Raw genomic sequence first — 26,744 nt, 5'->3', positions numbered from 1 at the left:
AAAAAAAAAAAAAGAATCATTTGTTGAATTAATTGAGTCCAAAGGATGTCAAAAGTTTGTTACACAGTGTAAAACTTGGCTATGTTTATAAAGGACCAGCAAGAGTACATTTCAACAAGACCAAAGGGCACAGGGCAAGGGTTCTTCAACTTAAGAGTTTCCTGCTACTGGACCTCAATCCAGTCCTTTCCATACAGTAGAAGCCTGCCTCCCTTTCTTCCATGTACTTCCCAAACAACGAAGTGAGGACCTGAGTCTGTCAATGAGCCTTTATGGGGACCTGCTGGTCTGTCGGTAGAGGAGGAGTTGGTGATGAGGGAGGGAAAAAAAGGCAAGAAAACTAAAATTAACTGAGTGCTTACAATGTGTCACATACTCCTTCTTTACTCCACACAAAGAAAACCCTTTTTTATCACCATAATACAACTGAGACTTGTACAATGTAGTAACATGCTCAAAGTCACGCAGCTAATAAATGGTCGAAAAGAAGCAAGTGTCTGGTTCTTTGTGAGCTGACGAAGTTACATAAGTGCCAGATAGATGATGCGAGTTGAGATGGGCCTAAAAGACAGACAAAAGTGAGCTGAAAGAGGCAGGGGAGGGCATAATTCTACTGCTTACAAGAGCTGATGTTTATGGACCCTTTCCCATGTGCCAGGCACAGGACTAAAGCATTTGACACACATTACTTCATTGATTCTTCGTATAAACTTTATGAGGTGACGTTACTATTATCCCCACTTTGTAGAGGAAAACTGTGGCTTCAGAGAATTGACCCAACCAAGGTGAAATAGTGGGTCTGAGATATGAACCCAGGTTGTATGAGTTCATATCAGACCACCAACCCCTTCCTGAACCTCCCGCCATGATGCTGGGAGAGAACGGCGTGAACTAGGGCCCAGAGAAGGAATGAGAAAATTATGCAGAGAACGCATCCAGTGGTGTCTACTGTATGTCCGGACAAGGCACGGAGTGTGGTGAGCAGTGATAAATCACGCGGCCCCTGCTTTCTAGGAGTTTATACGGATGCAAGCCAATGAAGATACACAGGTCCAAAGAGTGCAGGCTCTGAGGACTTCCCTGGTGGACCAGGGGTTAGGACTCTGAGCTTCCACTGCAGGGGGCGCAGGTTCGATCCCCAATCGGGGAACTAAGTTCCCGCATGCCACCTGCTGCAGCAAAAAACAGCAAAAAAAGAGTGAACCCAGATTGCCTGCGTTCAAACACTGATTAACTGTGCAACGTTGGGAGCTGAAATAAAGAAAATGGTCTAATATAAATAAAGTCCTTAACACATACCTGACACACAAGCAGCATAAATAAATGTGTCTGTTATTACTCTAAGAACTAATGAAAAGCAAGGTTAGATGGAAAAGGTACGGCCAAGTCAAAGGATTATGGAAGGACAGAGGTGTTCAGTGGTATCTAAAGAATGTGCAAGCTGGGCAGGGCTGACCAAAGTCAGAAAGCTTCTGAGCAATCCATTCATGACATGATGTGAGCCCCCCGGAGACGGAGACGATAACATCGCAAGAGAAAGAAACAGACAGGGTCAGATGACGGACTAGAAATGTCACATGAAAGGCAAAAATTAACCAAAGGCGACACCAAGGGTTTGAGCTGGGTTAACTGTAAGAAATCAAACGCTAACCAGATAGAAACAGCAACAGGGAAGGGCAAACAATTGAGATCTGAAAAGGGAGAGAAGTGTAGGAAGATGAGGCAATGCATTTCCTCCTGCACCTGCTGAGTTGAACTGTACCTCTAACTGAGCCAGTAAGTGGACACAGCCTGTGGGCATCAGGAGGCCACAGCTCAAGGCCCTGAGGAAGGGCTGGCCCAAGGAAATTACCAATGACTGAGCACACGCTATGTTTATACAGTGCATGGTCAAATATAACTCTCATGTATTCTTCCGAGTCCACAGATCGGTCACTCTTCCAAGGAGTCCACAGATCGGTCTTATCATCTCCCTTCCTTTTAGGAGGAAGCTGATGTTACAGGGAGTAAGAAAGCTGCTGAGGATGACACAACTAGAAAGTGGTAGAACTGGTCTTGAGACCAGTTCATCCAACTCCAGAATCCATTGTCTTCCCACTGGGAGGCTCAGAGAGCGAAGTCTTCTCGGGAAGAGAGCAGAACAGAGTTATAACACACACCTGGCCTTTCGGCACCCCCCACCCCCCATCCCAGGCAGTCTTCTCCTCGCGGCCAGCCTTCTCTCCCCTTCTGCAATTCAGCAATTGTACTCATTCATCGAGATCCAACAGTAACCCTCCCATTCCATGCGGTTTTCATGAACCACCCTCCTCCCCACATGGACGTGATCACCTACTCCAACTCCCGTGGCCCTTGCTTTTTTTCAGATACGGATAGTTTAATGTTAGGAAGACTTGAAAAATATAAAATGAGTCCCCTCTTTCTTTGAACTGTTAAAGATATAATAAAGCCTGTGCAATAAAATCCATTCACTCGACTTACACAGGCCTTCTCAGCCTCCCCCAAGGCATATTTACTCTCATTTTACAAAGCGAGTAAGCTATCTTGTTTCCCAGGCTTCAAGAGACAAGTTGAGTAAATTCAAGAAAGGCACACGTGGGTATGCTGCTAGAAGCACCCACTACCTAAAAACTAAGGGCAGTAATGTTGAAAACATGGCATTCTGGGGTCACTTGGCAAGACACTCACAAGTGCCAGTACATTATCACATACTTCAATCATCGTGCAAAATTCTTTCTTTCCCAAGAAAGGAATGTTGAATTCACTCTGCTTATGAGCACAAGAAAGTAAATAATTTTAGAAAGATTTCCATCCAAAATTGAGGAGAAAAATTTTAAATATCCAGGTCTTAAAAGTTATGAAGTTCAGTTACCAGGAAAAGTTATATATGGGGAACTGTTCATTCCCTCATCAAGCCCAGCCAACAGGATGATACACCATATCAACTCTCTCAGAAGAACTGCAGAATGTCCACTTGCTTATCTTTTTCATTTTTAACCTTCCAGACAACCTAACTAGTGTGACCCAAACAGCTATGAGGTCAGCCATCTTGAAACTATTAAATCTATTTTTACATAAATAATCCATTTTATATCAAAGCATTCAATGCATTGCAAAGAAAGACAATTCATTAACATTTCTCAAGTCTATCATGGAAGTATCAATAAATGAAGAAAATGATTATCACGTATGACATCGTGACATCTACTGGAATGCCTGGGCAGCTACTGGGTTTGTAGAATAGGGAAAAGAAAATCTCGGAGCTTCTCTGTAATGTTTAGCGAAGTTTCCAAACATCTGCCATAAAATGAGATGACACTGGCTACTGATAATTAACCAGGTCGGCAAAGCTGGGCACCATCCAAGGTAGCCAAGGAGTAAGGTCAGTAGCCTCCTTCCTTCTCCTGCCCTCCCCGTATGCACCAAGGAGCTCCCTTCCTAGAGACCTGTCATCAGCTATAGACGACATTCACATTGATCTTCCTAACACTCCAATGTACTCATGTGACCCCACCTCCACTCCCACCCCTATTTAGCATCTGCAGTGGTTCTCCAGCACTCAGAGGATGAAGCCAACCTCTGTAACATCACTGATGCCAGGCACTGGGGACATAGCCATCCACCCAGAGGAAAGTCCCTGCTCTCCTGGGGTCTTCATTCTAACAAGGGGGCCCGGGCAATAAACACACAAGCCTAAAACAGGTCAGGGCTAAGTGCTAGGAAGAATGCTAAAGCAGGGAAAGTAAATAAGAATGCTCCTAGTCAGAGAAGGCCTCTCACACGAGGGGAGCAAAGTCCTGAAGGCGACAGCATGACCCTACGACCTGCAGAGGCCTCCGGAAGTTGGCCCTGGGCTCCCTGGGCACGCTCCTCCCCTGCTTTCTCCCTCCTGCATGCGACTACTCCGGCCTCCCTGGGCTGGGGTTCCTTCTCCCAACACCCTGCTGCTTCACAGATGGGAGCCTCTGCATTCGCTCTCCTTCTGCCTGCGATGCCTACCACACTCCTCTCTGAGCCGGCAAATTCCTCCTGATCTTTCGAGATTCACTTGAAGCTTCTCTTCCTTTATGAGGCCGTCTCTGGACACCAGCCACCCAGCACCTCCCACCCCAGCCAAGTTCATCACCCGCTCCTTCCCGCCATCTGGACCAGGTATTTTGACTCGTGTCTCTGGCTCCTGAGTAAAAGGGAGCTACTTAAAGGCCAGAGGATGACACTCATCCCTGTATCCCCAGCACCTGGTCCTTCAAGACAGCTGTACCTTAAGGACTCAGGTAATGAATGAAAGGAATGTATGTCCTCTTTTCTACAATTTCCATCTTTGAAAAGATCTGCCCGTGAGGAAAGCATAAACCCATGGATGCCCTTTTATTTAAAACTCTCTTGGTAAAACTGACTTTTTTTTTTCCCCGAAAGCTGCACGTTTTAAAAGTCTTTTTGGGGTTTTCGTCCCATAAAATGATCTTGACACCTAGCCATGCGTCATGGCACATGAAGCAGCAAAACTCTGCAGTTGGAAAAACATTACACTGTGAAGGAAGAGCCCCTGTCTGCCAAGACACTTTACAAGGATTGCCAACGATGCAGTGAGAATGTGGTGTTGGACCCAATGAAAGCAGCTAATCCTCTCTTTTATAGCCTGGGATCCTTTTCACAAAACTTTCTTTTTTAGGAGGATAAATTGTTCAAAAATGGGGAGGAACACACACTCTTTTTTTTTTTTTTTTTTTTTTTTTTGGTTCTTCTTTTTGTACAATTAAACTCTGGACCTTTAACGACTCGGCCTACACCTTCTCCATCCTCATGCTACCCAAGCAGGTGAGAAGGAAAAAAAAAAAAAGGCAGAGAGCAGGACACAAGGCATATGGGTCTTGATAAAGAAGACAAATTCAGGGTAAAAAACTCTTCGTTCAGTGAAAATTCCTCTACCCTATTTTAGTTTCCATTGGGTTTTTAGGGTTGGGCAAATCAAAGTTTTAGAAAGGAGACCCTCCTGCTTCAACGTAAGGATGCTGGATTCAGAGCCAGATCTCACGAGGACCAGCCTAAGCCACACTGCCAGCTCTTCTGCTATTCTGCTCAAGCCCCGAGTGCAGCTCTGAAACTGAAGACCCTTTAAAAATAACAAAGGAAAACAACTCAGCGGCTCCATCCCAACTCAAGCACAAAAGAAAGAGGGGGAAGAAATCGTTTCCATATTTCACATAAACACAGATCTTACTGTGGCGGTGAGGAATGCATGAGTCAAACCGGGGCTGACAGAGATCACCACACAAATTGAGCCCCCTGCTAAAGATTAACACGGAGATGTACAACCCACAACTACAGCAACGACCATCCCTATTGTGAAAAGTTTGTGTTTATGTATTTCAAAATGGCTTTTTAAAAATTGAAGTGTCCTTTTCTGTGGAATTCTAACTTCCTCAGTCTAGAGGAAGCACCTGGAAGAGACTTTCAAATGTAAAACTTGTGCCAAAGTAATCTGAGATTCTGTACATGCAACTCACTGTAACTCTATATTGTTGGTTCCCCCCCCAGCCCCCAGACTCCTTCACTCTGTGGTTAAAATTAGTTCCGCCCTTGAACAGATCTGGGGTTTACTGCACTGCGGAGGTCAGGGTGTGGGAGCGACGGAGGCAAACAGATGGCAGAATGGCTGCAACTCCAGAAGGGTAATTTTTGGAGAAGTCAACTTTCTTTCTGTTGACTGTCAACAAAAGAAAGTTATCCCTGGTGAATGAGAACCAAGCACCAGAATGTCCGGGGCTGGGACCATCTCATTTCGGGACAGGGAATACGAAAGAAAAAGAAAGAAAGAAAGAAATCACCCAAGTACCATTTCCTAGGCCTTTCTGTAGCCCCTAACATGGGCTGGGCACTCACTCCCAGGGTCTGATTAATTCTCAGAAGGACCACATGATGGATTATGATCCCCGTTTTGCAGATGAGGAAGTAAGCTCTGAAGGGCTAAGTGTGCAAGGTTATCCCACCAGAGAAAGCACTGGAGTGAGAACTCGCACAGGCTTCTCTGCTCCGCCCCAGGCTGGCTCCACCTCCCCCCCCCCCCCCAGGTGACAGCATGGGAAGCTCCCGCCGCTCCGCGGCACATGGGATCCTCCCAGACCGGGGCACAAACCCGCGTCCCCTGCATCGGCAGGGGGGGGCCCCCCCCCCCCCCCCCCCCAGCAGGTGACAGCATGGGAAGCTCCCTTCCTGCAGTGTGACCTTCCCAGGCAAGTAATGCCCTCGAGTGTGGGAGGGTCTCAAGAGCAGGATGGATCCAGGGAAACAGAGCTGAGGACCTCACTGGTCCTCTACGTGATCAAACTGGCTGATGTTTAAGTGAAGAAAGGCAGTGGGTGAAAAAAAAACAAAACCAAATGTGTGAGCCTGTCCCTATTAGCCACGGTGACATGACACCACAGAGCTGGAAAGAGCAAGTTCACAGCCAACAGAAGAAATACCACATTCCCAGCCTCCTAATCTCCCACAAACCCCAACTTCCCTGAAAGCCGGATTAGAATAGTTCACTGCGCGTGTGCCATTTTATCTAGAGATTACGATTTCTTTATAAAGCCACGACATGGCCACACATCGTTGAGAAATTTGAAGGTCATTTTGATGCTTATTTGATAACAGTTCGTTCCGGTAAAAGATCTGAGGAACTTTCCCATGAAAGTCTATCTCTCCTCTAGAATTTCCCTCCTTAAGGCAGCAACTGGCCACGTGAAATGTAAGAGACCCGATGCCTTCAAGAGAAGAGAGGAGGAAAACAGGCACCCATTGCCATGTGTCCTCTATAATTACATCAGCTTTTGGGATTTTGGGATTTTATACATGCCTGCGTTGTTATTTTTAAAAGAGGCCTGATGACCAGATTCCGGCCACTTTCAAAGCACTGAAGAAAAAGAATGATAGCAGGTGGTTGGCAAACTGTCAAGCCAAGAAGGCGTCTTCCCCTTTTGTCTAAACAACGTGTACCGAGGTCATAACGACGGCATTCCAACAGCTCCTGGGACAAATGCTGTTGCACTTTAGGGAGCAGCCATAAATGCCCGTGGTCCACTTGGGTTTGGCAAGCTCAAATGTACAATTTTAGCAAGATGTCATCGACTGCTTCCCATGTCAGCAGCCCATGAATGTATCAAAACAATGACCTGTCCCATTTCCCCTTCCAAAGGGTTCCCCCTCATCAATTCTGGGTCCCACTTCTCTGGGTTAAAATTCAAAGTCTGCTTGTCCTTTGGGTCAACTTCTCTTAAACAAGCTTTGCAAGTTGATGAAGCAAGCTTTGGAGAAAGATTCAAGTCCCACATTCTCCTGATGCCTTAGTCGGAGATCTCAAAAGATTATATATCAGGCCACCTCTCACTTTAATATGATTCTGGCAAGAAAAGACTGAAGGTGTGCTTGAAGCAGAGCTGGTGTCACAGTAATAAACTCTCAGAGCAAGAGATCAGTTCTCTCTTGTCCAGCTGATCCAAGATATTTTGCCAGGTGCCAGCCAGTCTGCCGTAAAACATCCTGAATCCTTGTTCGGTACCCATGTGGGTAAACCATCACACCCTCCTGTTCCTAAGAGGCACCCATATTTCCATACAGCCATTCCTAAATTACTGACAAAGTTAATTAAGTTTGATTGTATAAAATATTACTTCCGCAGTGGTTGAGGATTATCTAAATAGAGTGATGTGGAAAGACCTTTAAGACAGTATGAAACTTAAGAAACTTTGGATCATATTCAAGCTACATGTGAATCCATTTATGTAAATGAAAATAATTATACATTAATCTGTATAAACATGTATGCAAATGTCTAGGAAGGATTCTGGAAGGTGCTCATGCCCAACTCTGAAAAAAGTAAAGGGTTTAAATGAGATATCATCTCACACCAGTCAGAATGGCCATCATCAAAAAATCTAGAAATGCTGGAGAGGTTGTGGAGAAAAGGGAACGCTCTTGCACTGTTGGTGGGAATGTAAAATGATACAGCCACTATGGAGAACAGTATGGCGGTTCCTTAAAAAACTAAAAATAGAACTACCATACGACCCGGCAATCCCACTACTGGGCATATACCCCGAGAAAACCATAATTCAACAAGAGTCATGTACCAAAATGTTCACTGCAGCTCTCTTTACAATAGCTAGGACATGGAAGCAACCTAAGTATCCATCATCGATGAATGGATAAAGAAGATGTGGCACATATATACAATGGAATATTACTCAGCCATAAAAGGAAACGAAATTGAGATATTTGTAGCGAGGTGGATGGACCTAGAGTCTGTCATACAGAGTGAAGTAAGTCAGAAAGAGAAAAACAAAAACCATATGCTAACAAATATATATGGAATCTAAGAAAAAAAAAAAGGTCATGAAGAACATAGGGGTAAGATGGGAATAAAGACACAGACCTACTAGAGAATGGACTTGAGGATATGGGGAGGGGGGAAGGGTAAGCTGGGACAAAGCGAGAGAGAGGCATGGACATATATACACTACCAAACGTAAAATAGATAGCTAGTGGGAAGCAGCCGCATAGCACAGGGAGATCAGCTCGATGCTTTGGGACCGCCTAGAGGGGTGGGATAGGGAGGGTGGGAGGGAGGGAGATGCAAGAGGAAAGAGATATGGGAACATATGTATATGTATAACTGATTCCCTTTGTTATAAAGCAGAAACTAACACACCATTTTAAGCAATTATACTCCAATAAAGATGTTAAAAAATTCAATAAATAAAATAAAATAAAAAAGTGAAGGGTTTAGCAGGAAATTAGTTTTTTTAATTTAATTATCTACTCTAGATAACTTTCTTGTAATACTTTACAAGAAAGTATTTCTGTATGATTGGACAAATAAAAATAAAATCTGCAGGCAACAGAAAGACAATGGGGGGAGGGGTACATATATGAAAACAAACCACATTCCACAGCTCCCAGTGTTTAATCAGAGAGGACTTTCCATTAATATTCTCGTGATTACCACGTTGCTCCATGAGGCTGCATTTCTGGCTGCCACATTAGGAGCAGCTGTTTCCTATCATTCATTATCTGTTTCCTCCAAGGCCGTGAAAACTGAAAGGCAGTTCTGTCTGGTTCCAGAAGCTGAACATGTAAACCTGCCTCCACCCCTTCACCCCAATGGCACCATGGAGAAAGGGCAGGAAGGCTCCGGACAGAACCTGTTACCTTTATATTTCTGAGTCCAAAGCAAAGCACTATTCCTGAACTTTCTTCCCTGATCACACCTGAGTCACAGAGCCTCCAGGCACCTGGCAGTCCACACTCGTCACCGCCTCTCCACGTCATACCTATTCAAAGACATTTCATGTTCTTTAGCCCGAAAGAAAACAGAGGATCACTGATGAACTTTCAACACCTCTCTCCATTCTGAAACAGGTTGGAGCAGGTGAACGATGTGAATACAACCTATAGACGTCAGCAGGGGGCCATGATCCTACCAAGTTCACCCTCCAGCACTGCCAATGGACCGGTTTTTAGTTTCCCAAATCTCTTCACCTAGAGGAATGCATCTTCAACCCCAATCTGGCTGGCAAAGTCCCCTTTATCCTTTAAAACCCTCTGCAAACTGCCCCCTAAACTACATGCGCACACACACACACACACACACACACACACACACACTGCATTCTATGCTCCTCTGAACGGCTCCTAGACCTGTAAACATGTCCATCATCAAACGCACCACACAGTACGGTATCATAATCAGTGTTGCCACCTACCTCCCTGCTAGATGGAAAGCGCCTCCCCACTGGACCCCCATAAGCCAACACTGAATCTGCATCACAGACGGTTAACCAGGCTCACTGACTGCCCTGGATGGCAGTACAGACGGGCAAGTGATGCGCCACACTAATGCTGGTGGGTGGGGCCTACAAGGCCAAAAATTTTATAGGATTTGGGGGTAGAGGGCAATTTGGGTAAGGTTGGGAAAACAGTATAATCAGAAACATCCAGAGCTGCGAGTCTGGAGAATTCCATTCTAGTCCGGGTCCTGCCATTACATCTTAGCCATGGAACTCTCTGGGCCACAGTTTCTTTAGCGTTAAACTGAAACAATTTAGTCACTCAAAAGAACACGTATTTGGGCTGCATGACCTACAGTTTATCACCAACACTCGATATTAGATAGTTAGCGATGGGAAAAAAACATGGAAATCAGAGTGTTGGAACCACAGCCCTAGGAACAATGCCCTTGCCTTTCCCAATAGAAGTCAAGAAACACCCCAATTTTCCCAATACACAGGCCGTCTTCCAGTTCACAAACCGAAACAAGATGAACATCTTAGCATTTCCAAACACGTAACAGTCCTTCACTAGAAAGATCCTCCTGGTCTCCCTTATCTCAAACCTAATATGATTTTCCCCTATACCTTCCTCCAAACAAAATGAAGAAAAAATATGAAAATAAAAATAAATCACTAATATCCTACTTGCGGCAAAGTCCTCTGTTGCAATTTTAAGCAGCAGAGGACACTGACAGTGAACCCTGGGTCTTTCAGGCTTGTCAACAGATGGTAATGTAGGCACCCAGGCCTGGTGGCTGCTCCCAGCCTGACTGCTTCAGGCCACTGGATGGGGGATTTTTAGCTTGAGTCATCACCCCTGCTTTCTTCGAGAGCAAAACTGCAGTTCCCCTGAAGACAGTGCAGCCGATTAACACAAATTTTAACTCTCTCTTTATGGGATTTTCGGTGGATTTTTTTTCAACTTTTAAATTCAGTGTACACTGTATAGCGCAGGAAACTATACTCATTATTTTGTAATAACCTATAAGGGAAAAGGATCTGAAAAAGAATATATATATATATATATATATATATATGTATATAAAACTGAATCTCTTTGCTGTACACCTGAAACTAACACAACATTGTAAATCAACTATACTCCAATTTTAAAAATAATCTTTTTAAAAAATTCAATGTATAAGCTAAAAATGGATAGCATCTAAAATATGCTGTGCATTAATTCATTAACAATGGATTGCATCTCTCTACACAGAGTTCTGAAGCTGTAATGCGGGAGGGAGGGGGAAGTAGTATAGGTAGCTTACAAACACATATTTTTAAAGCAATAATAAATAGAAACTAATTAAGCAAATATATTAAGTTGGAAACTGATCTAGAAGAAATCATGTGACAGTTTCTCAAGGGGGAAAGGGCCTTCTCTGGCTAATAGAGGTTAATCTCGTTTTAAGACAATTTGTCTACATTCAACACTGCTGAAATCCTGTTCCGGAAGCAGGTACACATGGACTAAAATATAAAAACACTTATTCCCTCAGCTCAAGGACGTCTTATAAAAAGTACTCCATCTATAGATAAGCAAGTCAGGTAAACTCGGAGGCTCTTTCTTTCACTCCCTATTGCCTCCCAAAGAAACATCAGGGATGAGTCTTGCCCATAAACCCGGGTCTGCTCTAGCACTAACAGCAGACTCCACATCACTCCAGGTGCCTACCTGCAAAGGTGCCTCTTTGAGACCTGTGGGGACCATTCTTTCTCCCTTTGCACGTGTAACCCTAAATAAAAGTCCTTTGAGAAGTTTGCAACTTTCTGAGGTTTTGAAACTGAGGGAATCAACTCTGGTGACTAAAGAACAGAAGTAATCACCATTCTGACAGCTATTCCCACAGTGCTTACAGGAGCACATCTTACGAAATAACTTCTTGGCTCCCAAGAAGAAATCGGGCTGGTTTCCTTAATTGGACTTGGTGAGAGAGACTGCCTTCCATCAGGGGCTAATGGGCCAGTTGATCACAGAAGATGATTACTCAGAGGAACACACACTACACCAGGGACACACCCAGGGATTACCATCACACCCACCGTTATCGAATGCCACAGCAAAGCAGGAAATGGAATAAGCCTCCGCGGACATTAATTGTGATAAAACAGGAAATACAAACTTGGAGGGCCTGACTTTGGTGACAGCCTTCCCTCTGCCTTTTAGTGACTGTATTCTACAGATTACTATTAGCAGCGGTCAAGCCTCAGAACACTACGTTAGTGGAATAACCAGGGAGAGAGATTTAAGAAATCATCCATATCTTACAATTTAAGAGGTATAATTGGCACCTCCCCTTTTTAATGCCATGTGATGTCGACACACTCCCCCCCAAAGGGTATGTGATCCAATCTTTCTCTTCACCATTCTTCTCATTGAGTTGTAATTTACCATCTGTAAAAGGCAACGTATGTGTTCACTTTGAAACTATTCTGTGAGAAATGTGAAAAATTTTCCCCAGGATATCCCTGTAATGTATGCAACAAAACAACGGCTAGAGTTTTTTTCAGCACTTACTATATGCTATACAGTTTATTTTACCATTTATTGTGGTAAATGCTTCACCTGCATTATCTCACTGAATCCTCAACATAAACCCTCAAAGTTTAGTAACGGCATGACCCCAAATTTAAAAATAAGCTAGTTGACTAAGCAATGCATAGAAATTGGCCAACATCACACATCTAGTAAGTGACTGGTAAAGGATCCAAACGTAAGCAGCCAGCCCTGGTCTTAACCACCATGTACTACTGTAGCAGCCACAAATGTTTTTAGAATGAGGAATGGCCCAAACACAAACACACAAATTTAGACAACCATAACAGACAGAAAAAGAGAGAGACTATGAATGGATACCTGAATACCTTTTCTCTCCAGGCAAAATCCTTAAGAGTAAAACAGTTATTCCTCTATTGCAGGCAATTAACTACAGGCATCCAAAGTAGACACATTCCATTGAGAGCCGTGATTTTTAAAAACTAATTCCAACTTTGTTAGGGAGACTCCCAGGTTTTACCTTCTCCCCCATCAAGTGCTGACCAAAGGCCTTTATTGCACGAGCCCTGATTTGGGCAGATAAACAGACACCATCCCTGACCACCTCAAGTGCAAATGTTAATCCTGTCACTGGGCTTTGGAATGAAAATGTTTGGGTTTTGTTAAAGAGAAAAAGAATGTTAACTGCATGGAACAAAAAACCAAAACAAAACAACTCTATTCCTTACATCTCACTGCAACAATATGTTACTTTCATTATATTGTATCTTTGGATCTATAAAAAGCAAACAAAACCAACAATTATAATAAAAAGATCTATAATATGAAGTCTGCTTTTATAAGAAAAAATCTTGTAATGTTTTTAGAACATTATAGTCATTATAGTTACCATCAAGGATGATAATTACATACCTTAACCCACAAAACTGTTTTTAGATCTTCTGGTGACAATTAAGTCATTATAAGAGATTGATTTCACTACACTCATCACTTGCAGAAAGTCTACCACAACTACATTTAATAAGATAGCTTTCTCTTAGATCCTCAGCGTTCTCCCTGAATTCCTATGGTTGCTTCTAGGCATTTATATTTTTCTTTTTTTGTTGTTATTAGTTAGTCTTAAATGTTTCTTTTCTCCCTGATTCATTAGAACATGATTTTAGGAGATGGAATTTCTAAGGCTGAGCTGGAACATTACATATTATCTAACATTAAGTTAGTTTTAAAATCAGAAAATAGGAAAAAGTTACCAATATGCATGCCACCTTAATAAGATATTTTTTTAATTTTTATTTTTTATTGGAGTAGAGTTGATTAACAATGTTGTGTTAGTTTTAGGTGTACAGCAAAGTGGACTCAATTATACATATACAAGTATCTATTCTTTTTCAAATTCTTTTCCCATTTAGGTTATTACAGAATATTGAGCAGAGTTCCTATGCTATACAGTAGTTAATAAAATACTTTTGCGATATCCATTCTAGGGCATTTTTAAAAAAGATGAAGGAGAAACAGAAACACCCTCAGTGATGCAAGAAGAAGTTGCCAAACAGAATTTCAAATTGCTAAAATATATAGAGAAAGGTGTTAAATTGATTAAAGTAATAGCTATAAATATCCTCCAAGGGATCACACACTCAGAAATCATGGGGAAGGAGCAACGCGGAAATAGAAGCAGAAAAACTGGCTGGTTTTTTTAAGTGGTAACTACTAAAAAGTAAAAATTTACCTTGTTAAATTATTTTTAAAACCACATTCCCCTGAACTGTCACTGTGGATGGTTGAAGGTGGAAGCTTTCCCAGAACTGAGTATATGTTTAACCCTGGGAATGATGTGGCAATGGCAACCACCCACAACAATCTGGGAAACAATGCAGAGCAAGAGAAAGGGCAGCCACACCCTGCAGAGGTGGGTCCTCATTTTTTTTTTTTCATCCTATCATAATCTAGCCCCATTAGTTTTAAGTATAATCTGTGTGTTCTTCCAGAGTTCAGGACCTCAGAAATGAATACCCATGCAGCTGCTTCTGGATCTGGTAGAGCCAGTATGATTCATCTGGGCCTGGGTCTGAAATGCTCAGAGTATATATTTTTAAGATTTCGGTACACCATGCACCAAGCTAAAAGTGGAAATGGGAGTAGGGGGGCGGTGTTTCTTACACGCTCCAGCATCCTTCTGGGGTGGCAAGAGTGGGGAGACTCCCAAACACTTGGATTGGGACTTCCCTGGTGGTCCAGTGATTAAAACTCTGGGCATCCACGGCAGGGCTCGATCCCTGATCGGGGAACTAAGATCCCACACGCAGGTGTAGTCAGAAACAAACAAACAAACAAACAAACAAACACTTGTATGTTATTTCTGACCACTTCCAGAGCATACATTGCTACAAACGCTCTGCTATTGTTTTGGCTCAACCACTAGAGTGAAGACTCTGAACATATAAAGACTACATTATATGTGGAGCTAGGAGTGATGGCTAATCATTGATCAGTCACAGGCAGCAGACGGCAGGTGCTAACACACAGGACACCCACAGCTCCAAGCGTGACCTCCAGGCCACACCCCCTCAGCCCTCACTTCCCGCAGCAGCCTCCTCTGCAGACACCTTTCCTCTCCGGTCCTCACCGCCTTCTCCCTCTCCCACCTGCACTGCCTGGCAGCCCAAACGCCTATCTCTTTTTTTCACTCTAGTCAATGTTTTAGTAGTTCCTCCTTTTTTCAATGAAGAGGTTTTATGTTTCCTTTTGCTATAAAAGTCCAGTCAATTTCACATTTCACAGATCAAAGGAAATAAATACCCAGGAAGTCAAGTTAAGTTCTGCACAGAGCCTTTGACTGGTTTTTCTCCTTGAGATTCAGGGGCTTCCCCTACAGTAGAAGGACCAGTTCACTCCAGGTCTAAAACCCAGTAGACTGCCACGTCCCTTAACAGAAAGGCAAGTGCCGCCCTAATAGAATCCTGAATCAAATAACATTTAGGAGCTTGAAAAAATTCATACACATATGTGTATAGTTCTATATATGTGTGTGTGAGGATAGATAAATAGATATAGATATTTATATATGTATTACATATGTATACACACACACACACACACACACACACACACACACACACACACACACTTCCTCCACAAAGAAAGGCCACTCAAAAACATAAAGTCCGGGCTTCCCTGGTGGCGCAGTGGTTGAGAGTCCGCCTGCTGATGCAGGGGACGCGGGTTCGTGCCCCGGTCCGGGAGGATCCCACGTGCCGTGGAGCGGCTGGGCCCGTGAGCCACGGCCGCTGAGCCTGCACGTCGGAGCCTGTGCTCCACAACGGGAGAGGCCACAACAGTGAGAGGCCCGCGTACCGCAAAAAAAAACAAAAACATAAAGTCCTCCACTGGCCTCCACCTACTAAGAGGCATAAACAGGGCCTTGGTGATGTAGCCCACCTCCCCACACAGCACCCTTCCAGGTTCACCTCTCTCCACCCCACCTCAGGACAGACCCAGCACAATCAAGTTCTTTCAGTTGCGAGTAAATGCCTTATCTCTCTTGCCTCCCAGTTTTCTCCCAAATCTTTTCTTTCCCCTCCTCTAGGCCTGGCTACCCCCTGCTCATCCTACATGTCTGGATTTGGATGTGGCTTCCTCCAAGAAGCCCTCCGTGCTGTGCCTGTTCAAACTCTGAGTGAATTGCTCTTCTGCTGACATACCTGTGGGCTTGTCTGTGTTCTCCACTCAATGGAAGGTGCCAAAGACAGGGACCCTGTCCACTGCACTGCATCTAGAGCACTGCACTGCTCTATATATGTTTGATTACTTTTATTTAAAGTCTCTATTTGCACCAATTTTCCTGCTAAAAATGGCTTCCACCTCTGGGCTGTAATAGACATTATTTATACAAAATTTCACAGCATTCAGAATATTTCAGATAAATCCTACAATATATGAAGGTAAATCAAAAGCAATAAGGTATTCTTCCAAGGTTTTGGGGCCGTCCATAACAAATCTTTTCTACCTAAATGGTTAAACTATGGAATAATACAGAACCCAGGTAGAGAGGCGTTTACTCTCATTTCCAAAAAAAAAAAAAAATTGTGGGAAAACTTGCAGTAGAGAGAGAGTTTCTGTGGAATAACTCTTCTCTATAGAAGCCACTAGTACAGAGTCATTCAACGAATGAATAGCTCTGTTAGTATTAAAGTAAGAGACTGCATAACCTATGGTGTTCTGTTACCCAGTTCAGGGAGGGCGGAACACGTCCCAATTCATCAAACATCTACTTTACCAAACAGTCATCTATTCCAAAAGATGGTTACAGATTTTAAAGAATTCAAATAAAATGCATTCCTTGCTTAAGTCATACTGAGGCCGTGCTGTGCTCATTCAAGAAGATGCTTTAACACAGCGCGATCTCTCGGCACATCGATGCCTCTTCTCCCATTTGCTCTTGGATTTACTCAGACGTTTGCACCCGTCAACCCACCAAAACTAACTTTCAAGTTCAATGTCCTCCACACACTAAATACACTAGTCAATTCTCAGTCTCCCCTTATTAGCCCACCAGCAGTACTGGGCCCAGTTGACCACTCTTCCCTTCTGGGAGCACTTTCCTCACTGGCCCCAGGACACCACCCTTCCCGAGATTTCCTGTACTTACTGGCAGCAACTTGCTGGTTGCTCAACCCCCAGACTTGTAAGGGTGGGAACGCCCTAGATTTCTTCTCTCTCCTTGTCTCCCTCTGCCCACTCATTGGGTGATGTCATCCAGTCTCAGAGATTTAATACCATGTATATACCCCAATGGCCACCAAATTTCTATCTAGTCCCAAACTCCCCCCATTAACGCAGACACACATCTCTGCTTCACTTGGCGAACTAACAAGTACGGATGTTTCGAACCCAAATAGCCCCTTCACCGTCTCCTCCCACGCCCTTCCAGCCCTCTGCGGACGGCAACTCTGACCTCCCAATTCCCCAGACCAAAGACGCCATGGGTATCCTCTCACGCCACCACCCGATCTCCTGGTAAATCCCACTGGCCTTTCGGAACACCCAGAACGTGGCCACCTCTCGTGATGGTGACCACAGCTGCCACCTGGTCCAAGCGTCATCTTTCAGATGGTTATTGCCCCAGTATCTTAACTGGCTCCCTGATTCCACCCTTGCTAACTTCTGTCTACTCAACACAGCAACCACTGTAATCTTAAAATGTAAATGTGATATCACTCCTTGGCTCCAAAGCCTCCAGTGGCTCCCCAAACATCAAATTAAAGCCAAAACATACATAACGGTCTCTAAGGCTCTGCACCATCTGGCCTCTCCCCCTCCCGTGATCTCATCTCCTGCTGCTCTGCCCTTGGCTTCCTCTGTCCCAGCCATGCTGGCCTCCCTGCTCCCTCCATGTGTCAGGCTCTGGCCTGTCTCAGGGCATTTGCACTTACTGTTCCCTTTGCCAAGAACATCCCTCCGCCTGTTAGCCGAGTGCCCACTGAGAGCTTTCCCCCAGCCATCCCGGTTAACACTGCATCCCCTCTTCCCTCCTGCATCCACCTATGGCCCTTGCCTGCAACATGTACCACATCCACGTGCTACGAGTTTTACTTACTGTGTGTCAACCCCGACTAGAATGTCAGATCCGGGAAGACAGGAATTACTTACCGTCTCTTCTATTCACTGCTGTATCCTCAGCTCTCTCGGAACAGCTCCTGGTACAGGGTCAGCACTCAATAAGCACTGCTGAATGAATGCGTGGTGACTAGCTACTTTCATCAGACTTAGTGGAAGTGTCAGTTAAGAGGGCACTCTAGTTAACAGACGAAAAGTTAAATGCAAAGAGTTAGTTCTATTTCTCCTAATGTGACCTGGAGACAAGCGCATCATTTCAGAATACCAGGTTGCGCAGTTAGAATGACTTTAAAAATCATAGACGAGAAATGAGCAAAAAAACCTTTTTCTTTTGACCGCGCCGTGCGGCATGCAAGATTTTAGTTCCCCAACCAGGGACTGAACCCGTGCCGCCCTGCAGTGGAAACGAGGAGTCTTAACCACTGGACCACCAGGGAAGTCCCAGAAATGAGCAAATTTTAATGGAAACGTCAGCTGTGCAGAATAACAGGGAGATGTTATAAGAAAAATCACCTATTGTTTTATAGCTGATCCTATTAAGAATCTGTTCACTTTACCTGAAACTCACAGAAGAAATCACATCTACTTCTAAGGGCTGGATGGGCCAATGACGAACAAGAAAACGGGTCCCATCATGCCTGTGAGGGACGGACCTGCCACCACCTTGAGCGCCGCGCCCTGGAAGAGCCCTCCACACCCTTGGCTCTCTCCCAGCCGGTACGACCCAAAGGAGGCACTAATCTCAGGGAAACGGCTCCCCATCCCACAAAGCAACTGCAGCCAGAACTGCTGATCTCACTAAGCACTGGACAAGACTGCAGGGATTATTACTCTACGATGCATTTAGCATTTATCAGCACTGATTTTATATCTCCATTGAAGCTTCCTGTAGGACCCTAATCTTCTCTACTACACTGTGTGTTCTATGTCTTAGACTGCGATGTACAGACATAATTCAGGGTGCCATATTCATGTATATTGCATCATTTCACACTCAAGTTGGAGGACCTGAATTTCAGCTAACACTCTCCTATTTTAACACATTCCACGTGCCAAGCTGCATGATATTTACACCTCATTAAAACATGAGACAATCACAGTGCTGCAGTGAGAGAGGGTACTGAGTTTTCTGAAGTATTTGAATCATGCAAGATGCTGGTACCATGCAAGATGTCTCCTCTACAAACTAGAACGGCTTTTGAGGTTGCTACCCGCAAGGTGTGCTCACTTTCGAACCTGCAAAGCAGCTCCTCCTGGAATTCAGCACACTTCAATGGTACTGCCATGCTAAGGCACTGAGGCACAAACCGTGGACATGAAAGTCTCCTTCTCTCCACGCTCACATGCAGACCCTGCCAAGGCTTCTGGAACACTCATGGGTGGTGCCTCTCTCGGCAGCCCTTCTCCCGTCTCTGTCTCTCTCAAGGCCCCTGCTCTTACTCAGGCCTCTTCAACTCTCTCCAAGAGACCACCCCGAATGTCTCCCAGAGCTGGTCTCTCAGATTCCAATCACTCCTGCCTGCAAAGCCCTCCCTACACCCCACAGTACTGCCAGCAACACACCTCCTTTCAAACCCCTCTATCATTTCTCCATTATCCACTGAATTAAGTACAAACTTCCTAAAAGTCAGTGGCTCTTAAACTGTGGTCCACAGAACACCTGAAAAAGATTCACGGGCTGCCTGCTAAGCACCCAGCAACCAGGGCCTCACCTACACCCACACCTATGGCAGCAGGCTCTGGGGAGTTAGGGCCGGGAATCATTTGATCCTTATTAGTGAGTGACTCTCAGGCCCACTAAAATCTAAGTGCCAACACCCTACGTCTTGCATTCAAGCAACATGGCTGGACACATCTGGCTGTGCTGGCTTAACACATATCAAACCAACCCGTAAGAGTAAAAAGGAAATTTTTTAAAAGATGGGCTAGCAGTTTGAAGGTAAGAGAGAGCCGCTAAGGCTGCCAAACTTAAGGGTTCAAGATCCTGGAGAGAAACACAGGAAAGTAAGTCCCACATTCTCTCCCATGTGCCCTTTATGGCTTTTCTGAGTCCCCAGCAGCCTAAGGATGAGGCCAAGCAGAAAGGAGCCCTGGCTCTGAATACAGTAGAAAAATCATCTGATTACCCTAGAACGTACAAACAAGAGAACAAAAGCCATCTCTAATTCCATCATCCATAGAGAGCCAATGCTGGCATTGTAATATATTTCCTTCTAGTCTTTGTACACATATATTCATACAATCTCAGAAATTTAACTTAGGCAAAACTAGAACTTGAAAACATTAAGTGACTATACAAAAGTGCATAATCCCTATTAAGTATATTTTTAAATCCCTATTCTTCCCTTTCCAATCACCCTACCAAATATTAAAAAGAGAAAAAATATAGATACAGTATTCCCTACAATTATTTTTATCGAGTGGTAAAATTACAGGTTAAATTTAAGTAGAGCAATTCAGACCATACTGTTAATAACGTCAGTGTTCTCCTCTTGCCCTCAAAACTTATTATCAGGACGAACTTACGTCGGTGCCTACCCAAGAGCAGCCAGGTAAGGTCAGGTTCTAAAATCAAACATTTCTTGACTCAAACCCCATCTACTGTGCACACAACCTCAGAGGGATCAGGGCCTGGCCTTCTTAACTCTGAAATGAAGACGATAAAAGTGCTGCCGTCAAACAACTATTGTGAGGACCAAACGAGATAATTCACGAAAAGCCATAGCAAGGGCCGAGCACGTAAGAAATCTCAGTAAATGTCACCTGCTAACTGCTGCCTCCCCGACCAAGGAGTATATGCTTCTTCATGACAGGCTTTGTTTACATCTAATTCATCTTTTTGCTCCTAGCATGAAGCAGAGGAACTGGTACTAAAAAGGAAATCTATATATTCTTTCATTTTAAGTTTTTAAAGGGAATAAATGGTTGAAAGAAACACCTCATGAAGGTTTAACAAAATATCATCATAATGAATATACGTGTGTGTATATATATGTAAATATAGTCTATATACTTATATGTGTGTATGTGTATACAGACACGTATATGGACTGTTCACTTACAAAACAAGGTGAAAAGTTAAAACATTCTGAAATTTTTTTAAATTAATTTATTTATTTATCTATTTATTTATTTATTTTTGGCTGTGTTGGGTCTTCATTGCTGAGCGTGGGCTTTTTCTAGTTGCGTGAGCAGGGGCTACTCTTCGCTGCGATGGCTTCTCTTGTTGCAGACCATGGGCTCTAGGCACACAGGCTTCAGTAGGTGTGGCTCGTGGGCTTCAGCAGTTGTGGCATGTGGGCTCAGTAGTTGTGGCTCGCGGGCTTAGTTGCTCTGCGGCATGTGGGATCTTCCAGGGCCAGGGTTCGAACCCGCGTCTCCTGCATTGGCAGGCGGATTCTTAACCACTGCACCACCAGGGAAGCCCAACGTTCTGAGATTTTTATTGAGAAGTTTTGCAGATTGTATCCTGGGGTCAGTACCACTCCAGTTTAAGTACTAAAACTAGTGCTTTTCCTGTTTGTTTTGTCTCCCAATTCAGAGCACCAGGAAGATAGAAAGACCTTCAGTAAACTGATAACTTACTATTTCAAACAGGACCCCACAAGCCAGCACGGAAGTTAGGAGCACATACCTTATTTCCAAGGTATATGCTTTATTTTATACATAGAATCTTTCTGTACAAACAGAAACGGTTCCTGTCAGGGACCAATACCACACAGCCAGTGAGTGGCAAAGTAAACTCACTCAGAAGAAGCCAAATTCTTGCTTTTACACTGAAGAGTAACTACTCAATGGCCTGCTGGGTTCAACAAGGTATTGGTATTTCTGGCTTAACAATACCTGTAGGGAGTTACATGTTACAATTTTAGAAATAAGGTAATTAGTTAAGTAGCAAAATGAAATTATAGGTTAAGAAACAGATTTACTAAATAATTAATGAGTTGCTCTATGGCTACTTGTATTCACATATCACATGTCTGTTTCTCACTAAGACAAACCTGACCACAGCTGTCCACAGTGGGAATCAACACACTAGCTCACAGATATGTTATGCTTGGCCTATACCAAAAAAAAACTGTTGACAGATTTCTAAACACTGGAAAATGTCACAGAGAAATATAGACACCCAACTTCATCTGAAAACAACAAGAACAACAACAAAGAAGCATAAGATTCTAGAAACTGTAGGTCCATAGTCAGCAGAAACTGAGCAGTCCATGTATCTTTGGGTTCGCCACAGTCTCCACCACTCCCTACTGTCTCAGTTGCCCCTACATTTCAATTTCTGACATTGTCTCCTGGCCCCTGTAACTCTTGTTGCAAGTCTCAGGGCCATTCCCAGTCCTCAATGTTCACTTCTGTAGCAGCTTTTTTTATTTTGGACTCTCTTGACCTTTGTTGACTGTGCAGAGGGCGGGGTGGGGTGGCAGGGGGATGGGGAACTCTCAAACTCCATCTGCACTGATTCGATGTCCACGAACTAAAACAAAAGAGCTTTTCACCTTGGACTGCAGCATATTTGCCACTCTGAGTATTTCTCTTTTCGGCTGCTTCTTCCTCTCATTTCCCTTTGCATCTGCATGCATTGTTCAAAGCCAAAACCTGAGTGCTACGTGAAAGAGAACAACTGTCCACTCTCCCTCAAAATGGAACGGGGGACGGGGTGTCACATTCTACTCTTCTATGAGAGCGAGGCCTGGAAATTCCACACAAAACCTAAACAGGTCCCTTCAGACTGTGAAACATTCCCCTCATTCTGTTTTCCTGGGGCTGAACACTCACAGAGATACACAACAAAAGGGTCCCCTGGGCCTGGAGTGGCACAGCTGTCTAGGAGCCCATGGGGACAAAGGCTTTTAACTCTTCCCTGCCCACTCTGTGGGAAGGACACTTACAGACCTCAGTGCATTAATGCACCTACTGAAATATGCTACAACTGTCCCTACTAGAAAAGTTCTCCTTCCTACCTATCACTATGTATTAGCTGAAAACCAACTGCAGACAAGAATTATGGGGGATGGTCTGACATACATTATTTATTTTTCTAGGCTCCACACGAGTGGTATAGACTGATGGTCCTCAAATTTTAGCCAGCACTAGAATCACTGAGGGACCACAGCTTCCTGCATCCCACCCCCAGAGTTTGTGATTCTGTGAGTCTGGGATAGGGCCTGAGAATTTACATGTCTAAGCTCTAATGTTGAAAAAGGAAGGTCCATGGATAAACAACAAGGTCCTACTGTATAGCACAAGGAACTATATTCAATATCCTGTGATAAACCATAATGGAAAAGAATATATCAATATATATGTATAACTGAGTCACTGCTGTACAGCAGAAATTAAACACAACATTGTAAACCAACTATACTTCGATAAATTTTTTTACAAAACTGACAAATTAAAACAGGATCTAGGTTTTAAATGTGTAGTTTTGTTTAAAACAAAGTAGATTACACTTTGCAAACACTAAAAAAAAAAAAAAAAGAGGAAATTCAAGAACAACGGTGACAAGATGTTGAGCCACATATATGTGGCTGGGAAAGGGTTTCTTGAAAATCTCCGTTTAAAAACATCAGGACTCAGGGACAATTGTCATAGATTCACAGGTGCTCATTAAGTATCCCGATTAGATGGCGCCAAATAAGAACAAAGAGTTTCTTCACCTCCAAAAAGAGTCTGTCTTTACAGATCAGTTTTATTTTTTATTTTATTTATTTATTTTTTTTGCGGTACATGGGCTTCTCACTGTTGTGGCCTCTCCCATTGTGGAGCACAGGCTCCGGACGCGCAGGCTCAGCGGCTATGGCTCACGGGCCCAGCCGCTCCGCGGCATGTGGGATCTTCCCAGACCGGGACACGGACCCGTGTCCCCTGCATCGGCAGGCGGACTCCCAACCACTGCGCCACCAGGGAAGCCCTACAGATCAGTTTTAGATGAGATTCTTCAACTTGGCCTAGGGGTGCTTGTAACCAAACCACTTCATACCATCTGTCTTTAGATGTCTTACTCACAAGCAGTATTTGTGTTTTTTATTTAACACTTATTACCAACAATTTTAGGCTTTAGTGTAGACAGCCATCTTCATAAACGCTACTCACAGCTCTGTCATCTGCTCATGGTTAGTTTAAGACTCCAGTTGGAATCCATGTTAAGATGGTGCCTCGTGAAATCTGTTCCACTCTACACATTAAGTTAGTTTTCCTCTTTCAAAGGTCATATTCCAGGTAGACTTTTGACTTGATTCTCCCTAAGACACGGTAATATAAAATTACCTTGAGAACATGAAAATCTGTTAACACAGGTTAAAGTTAGAAACACATACATACACACACACACACATACACACACACACACACACTCATGTACACAACACACATCCACTTCTAAACCCAAAAGCACTGAATTTCCCTTCTGCTGCAAATCTCTGAAAATAGGAAATAGAGTGTTTCTTTTCACTAAAAGGTTTTCCTCAGGAAAGCATGATTCAGATGACCATAGTCACTGCCTTTTCTGATTGATGACACGTAGGGGTTTCTCCTCTAAAAGTCTGAAAGATACTCTCCCTATAGGGGGCGACATGAGGTGTGTGTTGTAAAGTTTCTAGGTTATTCTAACATAAACCTACCAACCTTCGATTCTCTCCCACTCACTCCTACCCTGTTGATAAGTGATGCACTGAGTGTTTAAAAACAAAAAAGAGGGCTTCCCTGGTGGCGCAGTGATTGGGAGTCTGCCTGCCGATGCAGGGGACACGGGTTCGTGCCCCGGTCTGGGAGGATCCCACGTGCCCCGGTCTGGGAGGATCCCACGTGCCGCGTGAGCCATGGCCGCTGGGCCTGCGCGTCCGGAGCCTGTGCCCCGCGGGGGGAGAGGCCACAACAGGGAGAGGCCCGCGTACTGCAAAAAAAAAAAAAAAGAATGTGTTCAACTCCTACCTGTTGAAATTTCTCAAAATACCATCTATTTAATCAAAAAATGGTGACTCTATTTTCCAAAGTAAAATTAGGACAGTCCATCAGCGGAGCAAAATATTTTAAATTAGATCTACTGACCAGTTCCTTTGACTCAACTATTTTTCGTTTTCATAAAAAAAATTTCTAATTTTGACAACTACTGATCTGCATTCTAAGGAACTGTTTTGCTCTAGTAAACACAACTGCATCTGCCCTTCTGATCCCAGGTTAAAAACTGTTCCATCAGCCATCTGATGTCAAAGAAAACAAACTAGGCTAAGTCCACTTTCACAAAAACCCTATTCATAGATGAATAAACAGCTTCAGAAACTGTAGCTCCCTGCAAAATGTGCCAGAAGAGAACAATGATGTAAACAAAGCATGTGAACGCAGAAAGACAGACTGTGCTCTGCCTTTTAAATGACAAGAGAGTAATCAGGATGAGGGAAGGGCAGGGAGAGCTCTTAACCCTGGCAGAGAAAGAAAAAAATGAATCTACACCCCAAGTTCAAATACACTTTTTTGTTTTTTGCGGTACGCGGGCCTCTCACTGTTGTGGCCTCTCCCGTTGCGGAGCACAGGCTCCAGACGCGCAGGCTCAGCGGCCATGGCTCACGGGCCCAGCCGCTCCACAGCATGTGGGATCTTCCCGAACCGGGGCACGAACCCACGTCCTCTGCATCGGCAGGCGGACTCTCGACCACTGCGCCACCAGGGAAGCCCACAAATACAGTTTTTAAATTATCTGGATGTGAAGCTATCAGTGAACCAACTCTACCTAGAACTTGGCTTCACAAATGCTAGAACCACCAATACCTTCGTTCAAGACACCATCATCTCCAGAATACTGCAATGCCTTCCATCTGGGCTCCCTGAACTCATCTGTGCCCCAAGAACCCAAATCAGATCATGTCGCTGCCCTGCTTTTCATGATTAGAAAATGTTGCAAATGCCTGTCCAAGACTTAGAAGACCCTCCATGATCTGACAGCTGTGTCTCTCACCCCACCCCCCACAGCCCCACTGTCCTTGCTCAGGACTCCACCGCGCTTCCTTTCCTCAAACACTCCAAGCTCATCTGCACCTCAGGGCCTTTGCACTAGCTGTGCCTTCTGCCTATAGTGCTCTTCCCCCTAATTTTCCAATGGCTGCTTCCTTCTTGTCATTCACACCCAGTGTCATCTTCTCAGAGAGGCTTCCCCAATGACACCATCCAAAGAAGCCCCCCATCGGTCACTGTCCTTCACCTCTCTGCTTTACTTTCTTCTTAGCACTTATCACTAGTGAATATTTTCTTGTTCATCTGCTTTGCTGTGGTGGTGGTTTTGGTATTGTTGTTTGTCATCCCCACATCTACCATACAGGGTTCTGGAACCCTGTACCTAGAACACAGCTGGATTTCCAGCACCTGGAACAATACCTGGAACTCAGTAGGTCCTCAGTAATCACTTGTTGAATGAATGAAACTCTCATTACTACAGGGTGGAATTTGTCATCAAGCAAAGTGTTCCTCCGAAGCTGTCTCCAAGGGAACTACTACTAAACCTTTCCATGGCGCCACCTTCCTCCAGGACATACGAGGTCCTCAAAGGAAGTGAGGGAAAAGTGTCCAAGGAAACAAGGAGAAGACAAAAAATAGAGTTAATTTAACTCACCACCTATCCACCAATACAGAGAAGGATGGAACTGTCGTAAATTATTAGTAAATACATGAAAGGGGACTATCAGACACAGCAGCATCAACTATTTAAGCAACAATAATCCAATTATACTACATATTAACTTGGAGTTATTATGAATTAATCAATAATGAGTTTGTGAACATTTATATGCCGTACATTATGCAGAATGCTTTCCCTA

At 44.0% G+C, this 26,744-nt stretch overlaps 1 protein-coding gene across 2 annotated transcripts in view; it reads right to left on the bottom strand.

The window, feature by feature from the left end:
* Positions 1–26,744, bottom strand: part of CNKSR3 (CNKSR family member 3) — a 101,988-nt gene that overhangs the window by 66,956 nt on the left and 8,288 nt on the right. The window contains exon 1 of one of the 2 annotated variants that reach the window (XM_007458729.1): positions 3,447–3,743. The exons of the other annotated variant lie outside the window; for it this stretch is intronic. Within the exon in view, the coding sequence (XP_007458791.1) occupies positions 3,447–3,453 (7 nt within the window). The 5' untranslated portion in view covers positions 3,454–3,743. Of the gene's footprint in view, positions 1–3,446; positions 3,744–26,744 lie in introns of those variants that run through there. 2 annotated transcript variants of the gene reach the window in all.

Source organism: Lipotes vexillifer, unplaced genomic scaffold, assembly GCF_000442215.2.
Source record: "Lipotes vexillifer unplaced genomic scaffold, Lipotes_vexillifer_v1.1 scaffold639, whole genome shotgun sequence".
NCBI classification, from domain to species: domain Eukaryota; kingdom Metazoa; phylum Chordata; class Mammalia; order Artiodactyla; family Lipotidae; genus Lipotes; species Lipotes vexillifer.
This window is presented reverse-complemented; position numbering and strand designations above follow the sequence as displayed.